The sequence below is a fragment of the Cyprinodon tularosa genome, unplaced genomic scaffold (genome assembly GCF_016077235.1).
Source record: "Cyprinodon tularosa strain WSP-4 unplaced genomic scaffold, ASM1607723v1 ctg468, whole genome shotgun sequence".
Taxonomy (NCBI): Eukaryota; Metazoa; Chordata; class Actinopteri; order Cyprinodontiformes; family Cyprinodontidae; genus Cyprinodon; species Cyprinodon tularosa.
In genome coordinates this window covers 484,799-504,508 of record NW_024039194.1, presented here as the reverse complement: position 1 = coordinate 504,508, position 19,710 = coordinate 484,799, and the positions used below count along the sequence as shown (strand labels likewise).

General features: G+C 40.0%; 1 protein-coding gene across 1 annotated transcript in view; it reads right to left on the bottom strand.

Annotated features, from left to right (window-relative positions):
* snx25 (sorting nexin 25) overlaps positions 1 to 19,710 on the bottom strand; it is a 47,637-nt gene that overhangs the window by 22,697 nt on the left and 5,230 nt on the right. The window contains exons 4-5 of the mRNA XM_038301459.1: positions 2,189 to 2,405; positions 347 to 519 (exon numbers count right to left, since the gene is read on the bottom strand). Of these exons, the coding sequence (XP_038157387.1) occupies positions 347 to 519; positions 2,189 to 2,405 (390 nt within the window). The remainder of the gene's footprint in view (positions 1 to 346; positions 520 to 2,188; positions 2,406 to 19,710) is intronic.

Here is a 19,710-nt window from a genome sequence, read left to right as displayed (position 1 = left end):
CTAATCAAACAATAAAGATGAATAAACTTTAGATGTACTCATTCAGCCGAAGGGTTTGTACTAGTTGAACTCAGAATAAAAATGAAACAGCTGCTGCTTTTCTCCATCCCTCCATGCTCTTTATTTCCCCGTTTCCATAGTGAATCACGGCACTAAACCTGTGTGGATAATGGGCCTTTTTTTGACCATCACTCGAGTGTTTATCCCTGAACAAACATAATTAGAGCTTCCAGCTCAGAAGTCTGCAGCTAATTAGTTAAACCTGTTTTTCAGAACCACCATTCATCGAACCAGACGGAGTGGATTCAGTCCTACATCCAGCAGAAATAATGAAGAGGGTCTCTACCTTTGGTCGTTATAACTTCGGTGAGGCAGCAGCGTAGCGTGTGCGACTTGGCGTCCTTCTGCGGCAGCAGACAGAGCAGCAGGATTCTCGCTACACACCGGAGGAAGGCCATCTCTGAGTCGGGGCTGACCAGGCAGGGGTGGAGAGGAAACGGACGAGCAACTTCCTCTGGTCTTTGTACACAAAAACAAATAGATAATAAAGATTCTACCTTAACTCAAACGTCAACCTTCTCTGACTCACTTGAACTTTTTTTAAATACCACATTAACAAACTGCACTGTATCCAGGGCAGGATTTAGAAAATTTGGGGCCCTAGGCAAAGACAGGGCCCTCTGAATTTAGAAGCCAACTTAATACAGACCCATTATAGTAATACAGAAATTTTTATACAACAGACAAACATTACTAAACTTTGACTTCCCTTAAGGATTTTTTATATTTTAATATTATTTCTAGTGAAAAATAACACTTCAACATAACTTTAACCACATTTTGGAGAGTCGGAATGCCTTTTGAGAGATCTTAAATGTGGTCATCTGATTTGTCATTTAAAGTCATAGGGAAGCGGTTGTTCCAACCGTTGCATTTCCGAATTCTTCAGAGTGGTGCACGACTTTACACAAGTGAATAAAGTGAATGTGATTGGTGATTTATCAAAGGCTGTGGCCGGTTTGTCGGAAGCATCTTGCTAACCAGTCAGCAACTTAATGCCAGTAGGTTTCCAATGGGAAATTCCATTGCTATACGCCTGATTTATAATTCTTAGAAATTCCCCAAAACTAAGACCGTTTAATTAAATGATTGGATGCAAACTATAGGCACTTCAACATACCAGGAAGCAGATTTCTGATTTCAATCAAAATATTTATTTTATACCAAGAGGTTTAAAAGTTTAATCAAAACCAGTTACAACAGCCTAAAAGAACACCTCTCGCAACTTCAAAAGAAACTTCTTATCGTAGGCATGGATGAAGAGATGCTGAGTTTGGAGGTAGAGAACATAGTTCGTAAAAATGTTGTATGGTCCTAGTTATCCCTGTTACAAAGATCCACAACAAAAAGAAAATATTTGGGCAGAAACTCCACATATCCTGAATGCTAATGGGGATATTTTTAATATTTTACATTAAATTAAGTGTTTATTTCCACCAGTTTTGCTCCTATGAATGTAATAATGATATAGCACATGCTCTCCTCGAGCTCCGGTAAGTCTGAGCAGAGCAAGAAGGGAGGAAGAGGGAGGCTGCAGGCTTTGCTTTGCAAAGGCGTTCTTGAACGCAGTAGAACGGAGCGGGCGGTTGCCGAGGATGTGGGAGTTTAGGGTAACGCTGCCTGAATGATTGGATGGTTTTAGGATTGGAGGATTATAAGTTGACTGGCTGGGAGTCTGAAAAAAAACTGAACTGAAAGGATTTCCTGCTCCTGATGGGTGAGGGTTCTTTTCTGAAGCAGAAAGCATCGTGTCTCATTCTGATGGATGAGAATGGCGTGATCAAACAATGAGCTCCGCCTGCCTTGTCAGGATAATAAACCCAGATGATGCGTGAATCACCACTCTGTCTGTCCCCCCCATTTTCCTCTGTGTACAGCAGAAGGGAAATGAGTTATGAAGACCTGCATCTAATTGATGCAATTTCACTCCATCAGTGTGCATGAAATTACTAGACTGTCTGGTGGGTGGAGATGGGTTCTGAACGGCAGTTTAGAAGTGGAAAAACATCAAAGAATCATACAGCAGAACGCAGAAAGTTGTAGAGAGAAGCTTGGAAGAGCAGCAATAAAATCCAGTTAATTAGCAACGTTCTGATACGTCAGAGGAAATAAAACGCTGTGATGATACCTTCCAGATGCAGCCTTCAGGTCGGTGAAGTGGGTATGAAGGATGCGCACGCTGTCATAGCACACTACGTTGACTACATCGATGTCAGCGAGTCGGGATCTTAACTGGCCAATCATCTGCCACCAGTCCTCCAGCAGCATGGAGTACAGCTGGCCTTCATCATGACTCAGGGGGGTGTACCAGGACAGGATGTAATCTCTGTAGGCATAGTCGAACACTGCGAAGAAAAAGAAAGAGAAGAAGAGGGGAGATGACCAATACAGTTTCTCTCTCAATAAAATCTCTCTGGGCTGCCTTGGGATTCTGGGGCTCCGTTGTCCTGTGGCAGCCCCCGGGGTCTGCAGGACGGGCCTGGGGCTCCTCACACCTGCCATTGAGCATCACTTACTGCTGCCTTACGGTAGTAGCCATTCAAACATTTCCCCACTTTTCTTGATGGTCCTTGGCTTCTGCTGGGAATTACAGGGAAGTGGGCTGCCATTCGGCTGGCGTTTGACTGGGGAGGGACATTTTGAATGGCTGCTACTGTGCAAACCTTACATACACCACCAAACTCCTTTGGACACCACAGGCATTTTGATCCAGGTGTTAGTGGATACACAGTTATGCTTACCACTAAGCTGCAACTTCTACTAGATATAGCTCGAAATTATTAGTAAATTGATGTTTGTATGCATACGTTTACTGTATGTCCATGGGATCATCCCTCTTTTGTCATGGCTGGAGTTTTATGCATTTAGTTTTTTTCTTCCTTCTCATTCCTTGCAGGCATGCAAGTTATTCTGTTTTCTTTTTACTCACCCTTCATTCTCCCCCTCGCTCTCCCCCTTCTCACCTTCCTTTCTGTCTGCATTCCAAAAACCTATCCAATACTGAGGAAAGGCTGCAGCAAAAAGCTCTAAGATGAGCAGTTTCATCCGTCACACCTGGCCTTGTTCAACCAAACGACCAAGAGGTTTCATTTCCTCAAAGCACAGGTGCAGCAGAGGCACTAAGCTATTAAAGTGACAGGTTAGTGCACCGCAGCTGTGACTCATAACAAAGACAACCTCTCACATCATCAATGTGACGTAGCTAACTGGATGGACAGACGGTAGGAGCAAAGCACACACTCTTAATCTAAAAAAAACAAAACAAAAACAAAAACACAGAGGCTGCCAGGATCAGTTCAGAGTTGGATTAGAGACGCCAATATGAACTAAATATTGAGTATGACAGGATATCTTGGTAATAATAATCCTGTTGTGAGGGGGGGTTTGTCCTCTAGGACAAAGGGACCTTGATCTCTCCGTCTCTTGCTCTTTAAATCATAAATTTAAGTGAAAGTGTTTGAGAAATATGGATAGATGGATTGATTGATCTGGCCAATTCAGTCCTAATCAAAGCAAACATGGTCGTCTCAGGAAACACAGAGGGTCAAACAAACAACGGCTCAGATGTACCGGTCTTATACCAGATCTGTATGAGAGTGGAATATCAAAAAGGAAAAACATGATGCCTGACATCCCGTTTTATTCATTATCCAGGTGACATGTTGCCCATTTAGAGGAAGTTGAAGTCACGTAGATAAAACTGTCAGCACTGCTTCTAATATAAATATTAAATACGCAGACAGGCCAGAAAAACAAACTATTAATGCCAGAGTTCATCAACAGAAATCCTGAATAATTTAAATTAGGGATGCATCGATATGAAATTCTGAGCTGATTTCCAATATTAGCTCCAGATGATCAATTTTATGAATTTACTATTTATGAAGATTTAATTTAGAAAGATTTTGAGTTTCCAGTGTGCCAGTATCCTTAGATTTATGGTCAGAACGGGTCAAGTAGTGAGTGATCTATGAAGACAAGCTGAGAACCCGTTGTGCGTCGTATTGTTATTTTGTTCAATTGCAGGCCTGCCTACTGAATTACAAGCATGTTTCACAGCTTGTCTTTAGCTGCATTTTGATTTCTGATAGACTTTCAGATAGTAAAATCTGCCGGTGAAGATTCTCAGTCATCCAGGTCATAGCCATTCAAAAAAAGTAAAAAGAAAACAATCTGCAAGACTTTTTTCCAAGTTTGAAGACGTTCTGCTTCCCATCCAGGAAGCTTTTTCAATAGAAAATGTCTGGAGTCGTGTTGAGTTTGAGGCTTTACAGAGTGGACCAGAAACAAAGCCTTGTTTTGGCTTAGAAAACATGATAATTGAACCGACAAACGGGTTTGCCCCTTAGGAAAGGGGGTCATTTGGGTTCTATGTTAGCCTGCTTTACTCAATACCTGTCTATGTCTCTGAAAGGGGGATGTTAGAGGGAGTTGTTTGCCTGGCTAAAAAGACGAGGTGTTCTGTTCCCCTGTATGGCGGTGGTGCTTGCGATAATAGTGGGAAGGAATCAGCTCTATCACTGTATTGTAGGAATGCTCTGATCTTTATATTGGAGAAACCAAACAACCTCTCCACAGACGCATGGCCCAACATAGAAGAGTGACCTCCTCAGGACAAGACTATGCGGTACATCTACACTTTATGGAGAAAGGACATTCTTTGAAGGACCAGAATGTTCACATTTTGGACAAAAAAAAATAAAAATAATAGGTGGTTTGAGAGGGACACGAATAAAGCCATCAATGTTAACCCATTATAGGGCCCTCAGTGAAATACTTTGAAAATCAACATTTCAAGCCAATAGTGTTATTGGAATTCGGGACAAGACCTTATTTCCTTTGTAACATTCAAAAATGTGGATTTTTTGATGGCAGAAATTAATGTCAATGTAATAAGAAATGCCAACTCGCCCAAATATATTAAGAAAAATAAAAGTGCTTCTATAAGAAATTGATGAAAAACACTCAGAGTGAAAGAAAAAATTTTTTGTAACAACATAACCTTAGAGACATTAACGCTGATACTGGCACTTACAATTTTTAGTTTATAAATTTTAAATATAATTGTGAACTAGGCTTATTAACTTTTCAATTTGCTTTTTACCTTTTTTTTTTTATCTTTACTTGTTAACTTTTTCTTCAACTTAATTTCCAGTAGGTAATATATCATTCAAGGGCTCATCTAATTGGTCAAATACCAAAATAAGCTGTACAGCCATGTAGCAGGATCTTGTGTAGCAGCATCTGAATGGTGAGGGGGGACTCCATTTGTAAGGGATATGCGAGGGATCAAATATGGTAACTTGCCTTAAACAGAGTGGGTGGACTCAGATTTCAGCTTTCAAAAACAGTTTAAAGTATATAACCAACTGGTCAATAACAAATGGTTCACTTGTTTTCTTACAATTTTTTTATTGCCCTTTATTCTCTGGCTAATGTTACTTGATCAAACCTTTACTCTAAAAAAATGCTGCTATCGTATCAGGTCAATAATATTTGCATTGTATCAGTAATATAAAAATTGTTAGGGATGACGTAAACTGGTAGGGATGTCTCAATACCAGTTTTCATTAAAAAGAAACAAGCAAAACCAAAGAAAATAAAAATCCAGATTTCATTTTAAGCCATATCATCCAGCCCCATCCAATGATACTATTGCTAATCAAACATTACCGATATTCATTCCCTTTAGACATGGTGATAAAACAACCAGGCTACAGCTCAGCATCAACGTCACATGACCAATCCTCTCCTCCACCCTCCTGAACTACATGGAAATAATAATAATACCGATTCAGTTCTATTTATTGGACGGATAAAGACATGCTCAAAAATAACCATCAACTGATACCTGAAATCGACGTATACTAGCCTAACCAAGTAATCAGTGGGCTGATTTATCAGGCTGATTGTAGTGTCTGGCTCATTCATCAACATTAAACATGGCCATCAAAATGCTTCAATTTGCTTTTATGAGGAAAAACTTTTGTATAAAAGCATAAGCATGATGGAATAATTTAGCACATTTGGAGACGCTGCTGGCACCAGAAGGTAAAAGTCCCACAGCTCTGACACTGTTATACGTAGAGGTCTGAAATTCTTTGCAGTTGTGGTTGACATGATGCAGAATAAATATACAGGTGCTGGTCATAAAATTAGAATATCATGAAAAAGTAGATTGATTTCAGTAATTCCATTTAAAAAGTGAAACTTGTATATTATATTCATACATTACATACAAACTCATATATTTCAGATGTTTATTTTGTTTAATTTTGATGATTACAAATGACAACAAATGAAAATCTCAAATTCATCATATCAGAAAATTAGAATATTACTGAAGACCAATAAAAACAAAGGATTTATAGAAATGTTGGCCAACTGAAAAGTATGAACATGAAAAGTATGAGCATGTACAGCACTCAGTATTTAGTTGGGCCTCCTTTGGCCTGTATTACTGCAGCAATGCGGCGTGGCATGGAGTCGATCAGTCTGTGGCACTGCTCAGGTGTTATGATAGCCCAGGTTGCTCTAATAGTGGCTTTTAGCTCTTCTGAGTTGTTGGGTCTGGTGTATTGCATCTTCTTCTTCACAATACCCCATAGATTTTCTATGGGGTTAAGGTCAGGAGAGTTTGCTGGCCAATTAAGAACAGGGATACCATGGTCCTTCAACCAGGTACTGGTAGCTTTGGCACTGTGTGCAGGTGCCAAGTCCTGTTGGAAAATGAAATCTGCATCTCCAAAAAGTTGGTCAGCTGCAGGAAGCATGAAGTGCTCTAAAACTTCCTGGTATGTGGCTGCGTTGACCCTGGACCTCAGAAAACACAATGGACCAAAACCAGCAGATGACATGGCACCCCAAACCATCACTGACTGTGGAAACTTTACACTGGACTTCAAGCAACGTGGATGAAGTGCCTCTCTTCTTTTCCTCCAGACTCTGGGACCTTGATTTCCAAAGGAAATGCAAAATTTACTTTCATCAGAGAACATGACTTTGGACCACTCACCAGCAGTCCAGTCCTGTTTCTCTTTAGCCCAGGCAAGACGCTTCTGATGCTGTCTGTGGTTCAAGAGTGGCTTGACACAAGGAATGCGACAGCAGAAACCCATGTCTTTCATACGTCTGTGTGTGGTGGTTCTTGAAGCACTCACTCCAGCTGCAGTCCACTCTTTGTGAATCTCCCCCACATTTTTGAAGGGGTTTTGTTTCACAATCCTCTCCAGGGTGCGGTTATCTTGCTTGTACACTTTTTTCGACCACATCTTTTCCTTCCCTTCGCCTCTCTATTAATGTGCTTGGACACTGAGCTCTGTGAACAGCCAGCCTCTTTAGCGATGACCTTTTGTGTCTTGCCCTCCTTGTGCAAGGTGTCGATGGTCGTCTTTTGGACAACTGTCAAGTCAGCAATCTTCCCCATGATTGTGTAGCCTATAGAACTAGACTGAAAGACCATTTAAAGGCTTTTGCAGGTGGTTTGAGTTAATTAGCTGATTAGAGTGTGGCACCAGGGGCCATCAATTTTGAACCTTTTCACAATATTCTAATTTTCTGATATGATGAATTTGAGATTTTCATTTGTTGTCATTTGTAATCATCAAAATTAAACAAAATAAACATCTGAAATATATGAGTTTGTATGTAATGTATGAATATAATATACAAGTTTCACTTTTTAAATGGAATTACTGAAATCAATCTACTTTTTCATGATATTCTAATTTTATGACCAGCACCTGTAATATGACACATGCCTGTAATCAAGCATATCTTTCTTACTGCTGTTTAAAAAAAAGAACTGAGTTATGTTTTAACTGATGCAGTTTAGGCTGTGTTTTAGTCACACAATTTTCCTTTATATTTTCAGAGGCTTCACATCAAGTATCACACATGTAATCTGGCTTTACAGTTCCTTAAATATTCGTTTTTCATTTGGGTATGCAAAAAAATTAAAAAATAAACAAAATTCTTTAGGGTTAGGACACATTGTAGCCAAAAGTGCTGTGATTTTAATATTTGACACATCAACTTCTCACTGTTTTTCAGTTTTCAGCCTTGGTTACCTAATTTTTTGGCTTAGGCAAACAATGTTAATGTGGGTGCATCCCTGATGCTGATAACCTCACTGTTAATGAATTCATTTGGACTTTTTTTCAGAACCAGGAGAACATTCATAGCTCTAAACTATTTGGTCTCAAGGATAATAAATTTCCATATAATCTGTCTTCTTAACAGGCCTTAGCATGCAGATCAGTAGAGCCCTGAGAACAAACGACGTAAGGGATCCAGCTCATCCATGAATCAGGTAGTCTGATCCTGTGAAGGACAGAGCATCATCGATGGTCAGAGACCAGCTGGAAGAACAGAGGGACGGGCATTCAGCTGCTCTAGCATTAGAACAAAGCCCTGTGTTACAGTGGAGGCATCGGTCTGCCTCCAAAACAAAGCAACAGTTTAAACCGCAGCATTTCTTCACAACACCCTAATCGAAAATGCATTATTCAAACCAAGGATGTCTGGATCTGATATTGATATCAGAAATGAGCCTGATATCAGCAAATAAAAACCACATTAGACTACATCTTTATTTTCGCTTTATCAGCATGCTGATTGAAACACTCTGCCTCTGTCCACTACCATTTAAAGCCTCTGGAACCCATTGGTTCATAATGTAATAGTTTCACACCATCACCTCATTCTAAATCTGTCCCAGTGCTTTGATTCCTACAGAGGATTGTGAAGTAAAAAATGTTGAGATATGTCTGTTCTTAGCCTCACAGGCTCCAAACGAAGGTCATGAGAGATAAGATTAAGTTACACAGCCTGCTTCATGGCATGAAGGAGAGGAAAGCTGTTTTGAGGAGATTCTTCTGGCCAGTGAAAGATATATTAAGCTAACAGGGAATGAGCTTGATGAACTGAAGTCGTTTTTCCTCCAAATGTTCATGTGTGAGACAGTTCTTTGTGCAGGGGTGGGATAGTTCCAAGTGTGTGGTTTGGGAGTTTGTAAGGTATAAATGTATATACTAAGTTTGCCCCAGTCAGAGCTTTTTCTCCATCTGAGAACGTTAAATCAATTTGAAAAATCTCTTGCAAGAGCCTCTCAACTTCACAGGATCAACATAAAACAATATCATAATCACATCAGAATAGAAATAAAACACTTTAATCTAACAAGGCAGAGCAAATGGTAAAGAAATGTATCACCATTATCGTTTACAGATCGATACAACAAACACGCCAACCAAAGACAAAAAGAGTAAAGATCTTTTAGGGGCTCTGGCTTTTAAACTAAGTGGACCGACGTCCTGGCAGATGGCGAGTTTTTCTTTAGAGAGTGTGTTCAAGCTCTCTATCCCCTCAATACGCTGAAAAAAATAATGCTAATGTTTTTGGCATGTACTTAATCATATTTAGTTGCTTTAACACAATCGTTTTTATGTTAACAGGGTAGGACATAGAAATTGTGTTAAAGTGAGGGGTGAGTATTGGCATGTGTGTCGCGATACCGGTCACACTACTTGGATAAAAAGATGATATCACAATATTGCAATATCACTATATACTGTGATCTTTTAACCAGTAATTAAAATGAAATGTACAGACAAAAGAGCAGTTGCTGTATATGTTCAACAGAATCCATGTTGTTTGGGGTTTGAGTCGCTCCGCTGCTTCTACTGTGACCGGCTCAAATACAGAAAGGAGTCCACGACACCGTCTACTAGAGTGGGGGTGCAGATATAGCCAATTTTCCCCTCAATGTTTTAGATAAAATGTTTTTTATAAAATCGATATTAGGAATTGAAAGATGGATATTTTATTGGGCAGCCGAAAATCATGATATTCGGCAAATCGATTTTTTTCCCCACACCCCTATAGCTATAGGGCACAGGTCACGGATTAGCGGACCCACCTGCTGGCTAATCCGGACCCAATGTGATTTAAAACATTTAGAAATTATCTCATGTTAGCTGTCAACATTGTCTAACTTCACTTGCACCGCTTCTCCTGTTAATATGGTAAAGCCGTCCAGAGCGAGGGGACCAGGCTGCATGTGATCCATATGATCCAATAAGCTGCTGTCAGTCTGGGTTGCTGCTGCTGCTACTTTTAGACACAGCAGGCAAACCTGTGGCAAGCCGGGCGATGGGAAAGAAGGAGAAGATGATGAGAAAAAGAGAGCAGAGGAAGTGTGGACTGCTGGATAGATTTGATTAAAAAAAATGTATCACAGGCAGGTGCTGGATGCTGGTGGGGATTTTTTAATGTGTCATATTAAATTTAGCAATCATTTCCTCATGTTTTGCTGCTATGAATTTAACAATAATATAGCGCATGCTCTCCTCGAGCTCCGAGGAGTCGGGCGGAGCAAGACGGAAGGAAGAGGGAGGCTGTAGACGGTTTGGAGCGCAGCGAGGCGGACAAGGAGGATGTGGGATTTCAGGGGAACCCAGAGAGTTACCAGAGCATTCCTCACCCCAACCAGAAGATACAGTTAAAGTTAGTACCAAAACCAAACAGCGAGAAAAATATTCTCACTTTGAGAAAAAAAGATTTTAACCTGATGGTGAAATAACAAATATGGTTCTCACTCTGAGGCCAAACCAAAAGCACAGACACACACTGAGTGAATGTGTTTGTGCCTCTGGCTCCCAGGGCTTTCATTGGTGTAACTGTGGGTCGCTAAGAAGTGGGGATGATCACCAGAACCAAAGGTCCATCAGTCAGCTACCCTAGATTTAAAAAAAAGTAGACTTTTGTTCCTTTTTACTCTCAAACGGTCACAATGTTTTTATGACCAAAGATAATGTTTTAAACTACAGACGGCAGAAACCTCAGAGGAAATGAGATCTTTCCAACAGCCGGACAGGCAGGACATTTTCAGACTGTGGCTCCATGAACTGGCAGTTTTTCAGGGGAAAGAAGTGAACAACTTTTAAGGAAGATATGGTAAATATGTTATATCAATTTGTGATTGTAAAAATAAAAGAAAGCTTCCTGTTTTATAGCTTTTATCTTTGTGTAAATCAACATGCCAGCATCTGCCTTTCACTTTGCTAAATTTCCCCCCTGTGGGAAAGAAAGGCTTTTTCTTCTCTTCTATAATCCATCTAACACACATGAAAACAGTTGGCTCTTCATTTGGTCCACTGAGGAAAGGAAATTAAAAGGTCTTAAATATGCCCATCTGGCTCCTAAGTAAGACCATCAAAAGTTGCCCTTAGGTCAAAAGAAATCAACTGACATCCGAGTGCAGTGGCTAGTTGAGTTGAAAGATGTTAAAACTGAACTTAAACCCGGCTGAGATGCTGAATTTTAATTAAGACAGGAGCTTTTTTTCACACACATTTACATCATTATTTACAGATGTAGGTATGAAACATTTCTGATGAAGAATGCTGGGACTTCCGGTCATGTCGTGGTGCTGAACGGACGTGCGGTGGAGCCCTCTCCAATTTCCTTCTAAATACTAAATTAACAATCTGTTTTTTTTTTTTGCTTCTTGCCTCTTTGGTTAACTGTACTAGTTATCGCTGACCAGATGGCACCAAAGATCACAAAACCGAACTCTAAAAAGGCTTTAATAACGTCTATGCTGAGCCCAGTGCAACAGTCCAGGAGTAGCAGGCTAGCTAGCACTAGCATAGCCTACAGCGACGGGGCAGTTTCTCCCCCTGTTGGCAGTAACTCTTCGGATATGCCTCTCGTCAACAATGAATCCGCAGCCACAGAAGGAAATGGTCTGGCTGCCATCGAAGCAGGTAGCACCAATGACCTCGTGGCGGCTATTAACTCGATGAAAGATGACTTTGGGAAGAGATTTGATAGCCTGCTGACGGCTATCCAGGGGGTGCAATCGGATATAAAAAGTGTTGCCGCACGTGTTACTCAAGCGGAGGACCGAATCAGCGCTAACGAGGATTCTGTTGCTTCTCTGCAAGCCGATAACACTGCTACGAAAACTACCATTGAAGCTCTGCAACTAAAGATAGACGACCTGGAAAATCATAGTCGCCGTTCCAACCTCCGTCTTATCGGTCTCCCTGAGGGGACTGAAGGTTCTGACATGTGTGCATTTCTGGAGAAATGGCTGCCTGAAGTGCTTGGTGCGAAAACGTTCCCGACCCCGCTGACTGTAGAGAGTGCACACAGAGTCGGGCGAGTTGACGCTGCGGGGACGCGGTCCAGAGCGGTGATCATGAAGCTGCTGAACTACGCTGACAAAGTCCGGATCATGAAGGCTGCCAGGGCGAAGGGAGAAATACGATTGAAGAATAACAGAGTCATGTTCTTCCCGGACGTTTCTGCCGAACTTCTGAAAAAGCGCAAGATATTTGACCGAGTGAAAAAGGATCTATCTTCTATTTCTCTGGAGTTACCGGAGCTGCGCTACGGTGTTGTTCACCCGGCCACACTTTTGGTGACCTACAAGAAGAAACGTCACGCTTTTGACAAGGCAGCAGATGCGGAGTCCTTCGTCCTGCAGCTCCAGCGGGAGCGGAATGTGGTTGCGAACCAGGTAGAGGTCCAATAAAGGTGAACATTTATGTGACTTTGTCAAATTATATCTCACTATATTTGCAACTATGATCACATATTTGTAAGTGCACTTCTATATTCATATCTTTTCAATTCTGTGTTTTGATGGTTTATAATGGTTATTAATGCAGCTCTATTTTGTGTTTAATTCATATGGTCAATTTACAATATGGTTAAGGGTAACCAAGGTTAAGTAATGCAAATGTGTGTTTACTTTCATTACAGTTTATGGGTTGTTAATTTCACTACTGATTATTTGGGGGCTGTGGTTTGATGGGGTTTTTCTATATGCTGTTCCTCTTCGTCTTGATTACTGGGGTGGACCAGCAGGGCTTCATGACCGAGCCTGGATGGCTCCTTGGGAAGTGTTCTCAGTGGGTTGGGTGGGTATACTTCGTTTGGGGATTTATACTCTATTGTCTAATTGTTGTTTGTTGTGTCTATACTTTTTTGTTTTTATCCGTCTTTTTCTCCCTCGGCAGCTCACTCTTAAATATACATACCGTGGCTGAAGTAATTTTTCCTTTTTTCTGATGGCCTCTGACCTTCAATTCACCTCTTGGAATGTAAGAGGTCTAAATAAACTAGTCAAACTTAAACAGGTGATGAACAGGATTCAACAGTTAAAGGCTAAGATAGTTTTCCTCCAGGAGACTCATTTGACCCCTGATGATATTAATAGAGTGAGGAGAAGATGGCATGGTCGGGTTTTTTCTACTTCCTTTAGCTCACATTCGAGGGGCGTAATCACACTAATCCACAGCTCGGTGCCATTCCAGCTCATCAAGGTAACTGAGGATCGATATGGCAGATATTTAATTGTGCAATGTGTGATTCTGTCTGTGAAACTTAATTTGGTCAATATTTACGGGGTAAATAATGATAACCCTGCTTTTTTTAGACACCTGTTTCTGTCTGTAGCGTCGCTTCCTGGAGGGTACATCATAGGAGGCGATTTTAACTGTACGCTCATTCCAACGTTAGACAGATCTACAGGCAAAGACGTCTCTCATGCTCAAACAAGGAAAGAATTACTTAACTTTGTGAAAGAACTCAATTTGGTAGACATTTGGAGAAATATGCATCCTAATCAGCTTTCTTTCTCATGCTGTTCTGGTACTTGCCAAACATTTTCAAGAATTGATTACTATTTAGTCTCAGCTGAGTGGCGTCTACAATCAATTTGGCTTAGGGACCCAGATTTCATACAATTTATTGGAACAAAAATAGATATGTATTTTGAATTGAACACCCACCAAACCTCGGCTACTGTGAGATGGGAGGCCTTTAAGGCATTCTTAAGAGGCCAAATGATTAGTTTTACCAGCTTCAAACATAAAACTAACAAACAAGAATTGGAACAACTAGATAATTCTATTAAAAACATAGAAATACAACTATTTCAGAATCCTTCAACCCAACTAAACACAGAGCTTCTTAGGTTAAGAGCTAAATACAACATGCTGTCTACAAATAAAGCAATTAAAAGTTTAATGAGACTAAAACAATCATATTTTGAACAAGGTGAAAAGGCTAGTAAGTTGTTGGCTTGGCGTATCAAACAGGAACAAACAGATAAAGCAATAAATTCAATTCAAACAGCTGAAGGGGAGTTTACATCTGACATAAAAGAAATAAACAGCACGTTTTCAAAATTCTATTACAAATTGTACAGCTCAGACTATTCAGACTTAGCTCCCCAGGCACAAACTATTTTCTTGGATTCATTAGAATTTACTCCCCTAGATAGTGAATCCTTAAAATCGCTTGATTTTGAGCTCAATGCACAATTGTTATCTGAGGCTATATCCGGTATGAAGGGTGGTAAGAGTCCGGGGCCTGATGGAATTCCAATTGAAATATATAAAATTTTTCATTCCAAACTGATACCTCCTATGCTAGACATGTATCAAGAATCCTTTAGTAAAGGATCTCTCCCTCCCTCACTTAATACAGCAATCATCTCCCTTCTCCTGAAGCCAGGTAAACCTGCAACTCAATGTAGCTCATATAGGCCAATTTCTCTTATTAATAATGATGTTAAAATTCTGTGTAAGGTGTTAGCTGGGAAGTTGGAGCTACTTTTACCCAAGATGGTCCACCCTGATCAAAATGTTTTGTACAAGGAAGACAGGGTTTTCACAACATCAGAAGGGTGTTTAATGTAATTTTTGAAAAATCTGAAGCTCCAGACAATGCCATCCTGTCACTAGACGCAGAGAAGGCCTTTGACAGGATAGAATGGCAATATATGTTTGCTGTTATGGAACGCTTTGGTATAGGAGGGAAATTTCTTAGCTGGATAAAGTTGATTTACTCAAACCCACAAGCTGAAATTTTAACCAATGGTTTAACTTCATCTCCTTTCAAACTAAAACGTGGAACAAGGCAGGGCTGCCCCCTTTCTCCCCTGTTGTTCACATTGGCCATCGAACCTTTGGCTATGGCAATTCGCAAACACGATAATATAACTGGTATAAGATTAGGGAGCTTAGAGCATCGTATAGCCTTGTATGCAGACGACATAATCCTGTTTTGCTCCAAGCTGGATAGCACCATCTCCACAATAGCTGATTTAATTAAGTCCTTTGGAGTTTTCTCAGGATATAAGGTAAATGATGCTAAATCTGAAATACTGTACCTATCAGAAAACGAACGCCTCAATCCCCCAGTTTCAACTCCTTATGTAGCGTCTAAACATGGATTTACTTATCTAGGTGTTAAAGTTACCCCTACAATAAATAATATCATTCCAACTAATTATAACCACCTTACACAATCAGTTATGCAATTAATAGAAAGATGGTCTAGACTACCCATTTCTTTAATAGGTCGGGTCAATATTATTAAAATGACAATTTTGCCAAAATTTTTATACATTTTCCAATCAGTTCCACTTTCCCCTCCCCCCTCCTTCTTTAAGGAGATAAATAAAACTTTTTCCAATTTCATTTGGAACGGTAAGCGTCCTAGAATGAGACTGTCCCTTTTATATCTACCTTATGACAGAGGTGGTCTACAACTGCCTAATTTATTATGGTATTTCTGGGCAGCCCAAATCAGGGCAGCTATGTTTTATTTTGTTTCCAAAGAGCCCCCAGCGTGGGTTACAATGGAGTCCCAGCATATCTCTATTCCTTTAAACTTATACTTGTATTCATCAGACAGGAAAAAACTTATTAAACAAACAAAAAACCCGTTTTTGAAAAATACATTGCTTATCTGGCAAAAAGTATTTGAATATTTGGGAGAAGGGCAACAACTATCCCAGTTCTCACCCATTTTTGGAAACAGGGAATTTGGTCCAGGTAGAGCAGACCTAGGTTTTAAACTCTGGTCTGCTAAGGGGTTAGCTAAGGTATCTGATCTTTTTATAGGAAGAGTATTTATGTCATTCACAGAACTTAAAAATAAACATGACATTCCCACTAAACATTTCTATAAATATCTGCAAGTTAGGAGTTTCATTTTATCCAAGCAACAAAATAATCTTGATCTGCCCCCCTTGTCTTCACTAGAAGACATTATTGTAAATCACCTATATAACAGAGGACAGGTGTCTCTAATTTATTCCTTGTTTGTTGAAAAATGTAAAGAATCTCCGGCCAACATCCTAAAAGCATGGGAAGCGGACTTGGGTGGGAACTTGTCGAGTGAGGAGTGGTCAGAAGCCTGCAATTCGATTCATACACAATCTGCTAACACAAATTCCAAATTGTTACAATACAAATGGCTGACTAGGCAATACATCACTCCAGTTAAATTGCATCATTTTAACCCTAATATTCCTGACACTTGCATTAAATGTACTTCCCAAAAGGGTTCTTTATTTCATTGCATGTGGGCGTGTCCTCGAGTGTTGGCGTTTTGGAAGGATGTATTGATTGTGATAGGTCAGATGACAGGTAAAAAGGTTCCTTTGAATCCTAAAATGTGCATCTTGAATATTTATCCTGAAGACTTTGTTATCCCAAACAACTTGAGATCCTTACTTAATGTCTCCTTTTTGGAAGCCAAACGCTGCATTGCACTCTCTTGGAAGAAAGAGTCTTTATGTGGAATTTCTCAATGGACCACGCAAATGACGTTCTACTTTGCACTTGAGAAAATCTGTTATTTTACTAAGAATAAGCTTGATAAATTCTGGGTGGTCTGGTCTGTCTTTTACACTTGGCTGTGTCAAAATGATATCCAACTTGATGGTTGGAAAAAAGATTGCTTATAAGGCCTTATGGTGAGGCAAACTGATGTTTATGTAGGTTAGTCTATTGAGGGTCTGCTGCACCCCCCCCCTTTTTTTATTTATTTATTTATTTATTATTATTATTATTTTTTTTTTTTTTTTTCCTCCACCTTGTGTATATGTACTTTGGGTTTTTGTCTGGTCAAGTTTAATTATTTGTAAGTGTATATATGTATGTTTCTTGTTCTCCTGTTAAAATCAATAAATAAATGTAAAAAAAAGAATGCTGGTGAAGATTATCAGTCATCCAGGTTATAGTCATCCACAAAAAACTAAAAAAAAAAACAATCCACTGTGGCGTGCAGATGGAACAGCTGACAGCACACACGACCCATGTACGGAGGCCTTGGTCCTCGATGCGGGCAACCAGGGGTGGAATCCAGCCTGTGTTCCTTTGCCGCATCTCTCTCCCCCTCTCTCGTGCCCCCTTTCCTGTTTCCTGTCAGCCTACTGTGCTGTAACCCCCCCCCCCCCCCACCCCCCCCCAAAAAAAAACAAAAAACAAAAAAAAATCCACTGGACTTTGTTTCCAAGTTTGAAGATATTTCGCTTCCCATCCAGGAAGCTTTTTTAATTTAAAGTGTCAGAAAAAGCGTTGAGAAGGAGGATTTATAGAGTGGACCAAAAGTTGAAGAAGCTCGGGTGAGCGCTGTGAAATCATGGACCATCCACCCTCCCACCCCATCAGACAGAGAGAGCCACCTTTGAAGGTAGGGGTGAGATGCCACTATATGAACTGAAAGCTAAATTTTTTGACTATTTGTAAAAATTCTCTGAGATAGGGCCAAGGATGAGGGAGGTCTTGTTGGTCTCCATCTCTCGCCTGTGTCCGACCTTTCAGACATTTCAACATCTTTTTCTGAATCCTACATTGTAGCATGGCATAGACAATTCACGTTAGCAGTTTGAAGAACACCTGCTTGCTTCTGATGATTTCCTTTAGCTAACCAATGAGTGTTTGCGTTATATGACTCATCCAATTACACTAGTTTTCACTAGATGAGGATGGAGCCAATGAACTGCATTGGATGGAGCACATGACATGAAATAATTATTTATAAACATTAAACTGAAGCCAAGAGTAACAAGTAACATTTGTTTTAAAAATGTAAGGAATAGAAAGTACAGATGTTAGTGTGAAAATGTAATGAGTAGAAGTCAGAAATAGGAAGATAAATAAGTAATGGAGTAAAGTATAGATACCTAAAAAGTGTACTTAAGTATAGTAATGAAGTATTTGTACTTCATTACTTGGCACCTCTGATCATTACAGAGCCAGTTCATAGCCGCCCCTTCTCCCCAAGTCAATCTGATATTTTAACCAAACGAGGAAACAACAAAAGAATTAGGAGTGGCTTAAAATGGGCTAAAATAAAATCAGCCATGGATGCAGAACAGAAGATAAATATCCAGTTGAAAACCTCGATCAGGCCTCTGGTACAGATGAGACCCACCAAGCCATTTCCTGCCAAGCACTTTATGAAACCAAAGAACATCATCTCTGTTTCTAACAGAAAATATCAGCTGCTAACTAAAACTGACAGCTTGAAGCGCTCCGACTGATTTCTGGCTGACTGGAAACCACCCAGTCATTCAAACCAATCATTCAGAGGAAGCGCAGGAATTTCACACTCAATTCCAAAGAGAACTCTTTTTTTATTACATGGAAACTTCAGGGTATAGTGGAGGATTTGTCTAAGTTTTGAAAAGACCTGCCCTCTCCACTGCCGCCCCACATTAAATGCACATGCACAACCCTGTACCCGCTCCTGAGAGAGAACGCAGCAAGGAATAAACCATGGGTCATCATTTATAGCTAAAACTAATACGCGATTTAATTAATTTTATCATTCAATCACAAAAAAAAAATCATCTGTAAGTTTTCCATGGTCCAATACGGCGTCACAAACCTAAAAAAAAAATAATGTACCAGTTTAATAATAGAGAAGCTATTAATCAGCTTTATTTCTTTTATATATAAAAACTATTTTCTGAGAATGTTTTTATTTAAGAGCAACTATGCAAATTAACAAACATTTAGAAAAAGTACACTATATTATATTATATTATTTTCCATGTGAATCCCAGATTGTTCATTCGTCTTTGCCTTTTCTAAAAAGTCCTACCTATCTTTATCCACGCTGGGACATTTAAAAATGGACTCGTCGCCATAACCTCCACCTCCCTGCCTGACTGACTGCTAGCTACATCAGTTATATCGCTGTAGCAGGGGCCAAAATTTCAGGAGCCCCAGAGCCATTCATTTTGGCGATGCTGATTGGCCAAATATTTATTAATATTCCCAAGCAATATTATACAGTAGGTTATTTCACTACACTTCAGCACCGCTTTGAATGAGCGCCCAAGAAGAGAAATGATGCGTTCTGTCGGTGGAAATGCACCGCTGAATGAGAGTAAATTGGTAGAAATGTTGTTTTAATAATTCATATTACATGTAGCCACATACTATTAAGTAAAACTGTCATTAATATTACTTTTAAAATCTAAATATATTATGACTTCCCCCCCCCATGGGCCAGCTGCCAGTGGTTCTAAGGGGAATGCAGATACATTAAAAGTCTCCGCCCTGACTAATTCTTATATCTTAACGTCTCTAAATCGTATTCATTCCTGCACCAATAAAATGCCAGGTTTGCATGCATGTCTCTCAGGAGATACCATCTCCAACCTCATGTCTTTCCTCTTCGCCCTGTCTGTAGTCTTCTCTTAGTCGCAGACAATGTTTAGTAGTATGAATTAAATCACACATTCTGTGCCTTAAAGTGACCGTACAGAAAGAGAGCCACTCACTAGCAGGACAAACATCAGCCGCATGGAAGAAAACCACGACCACTGAGAAG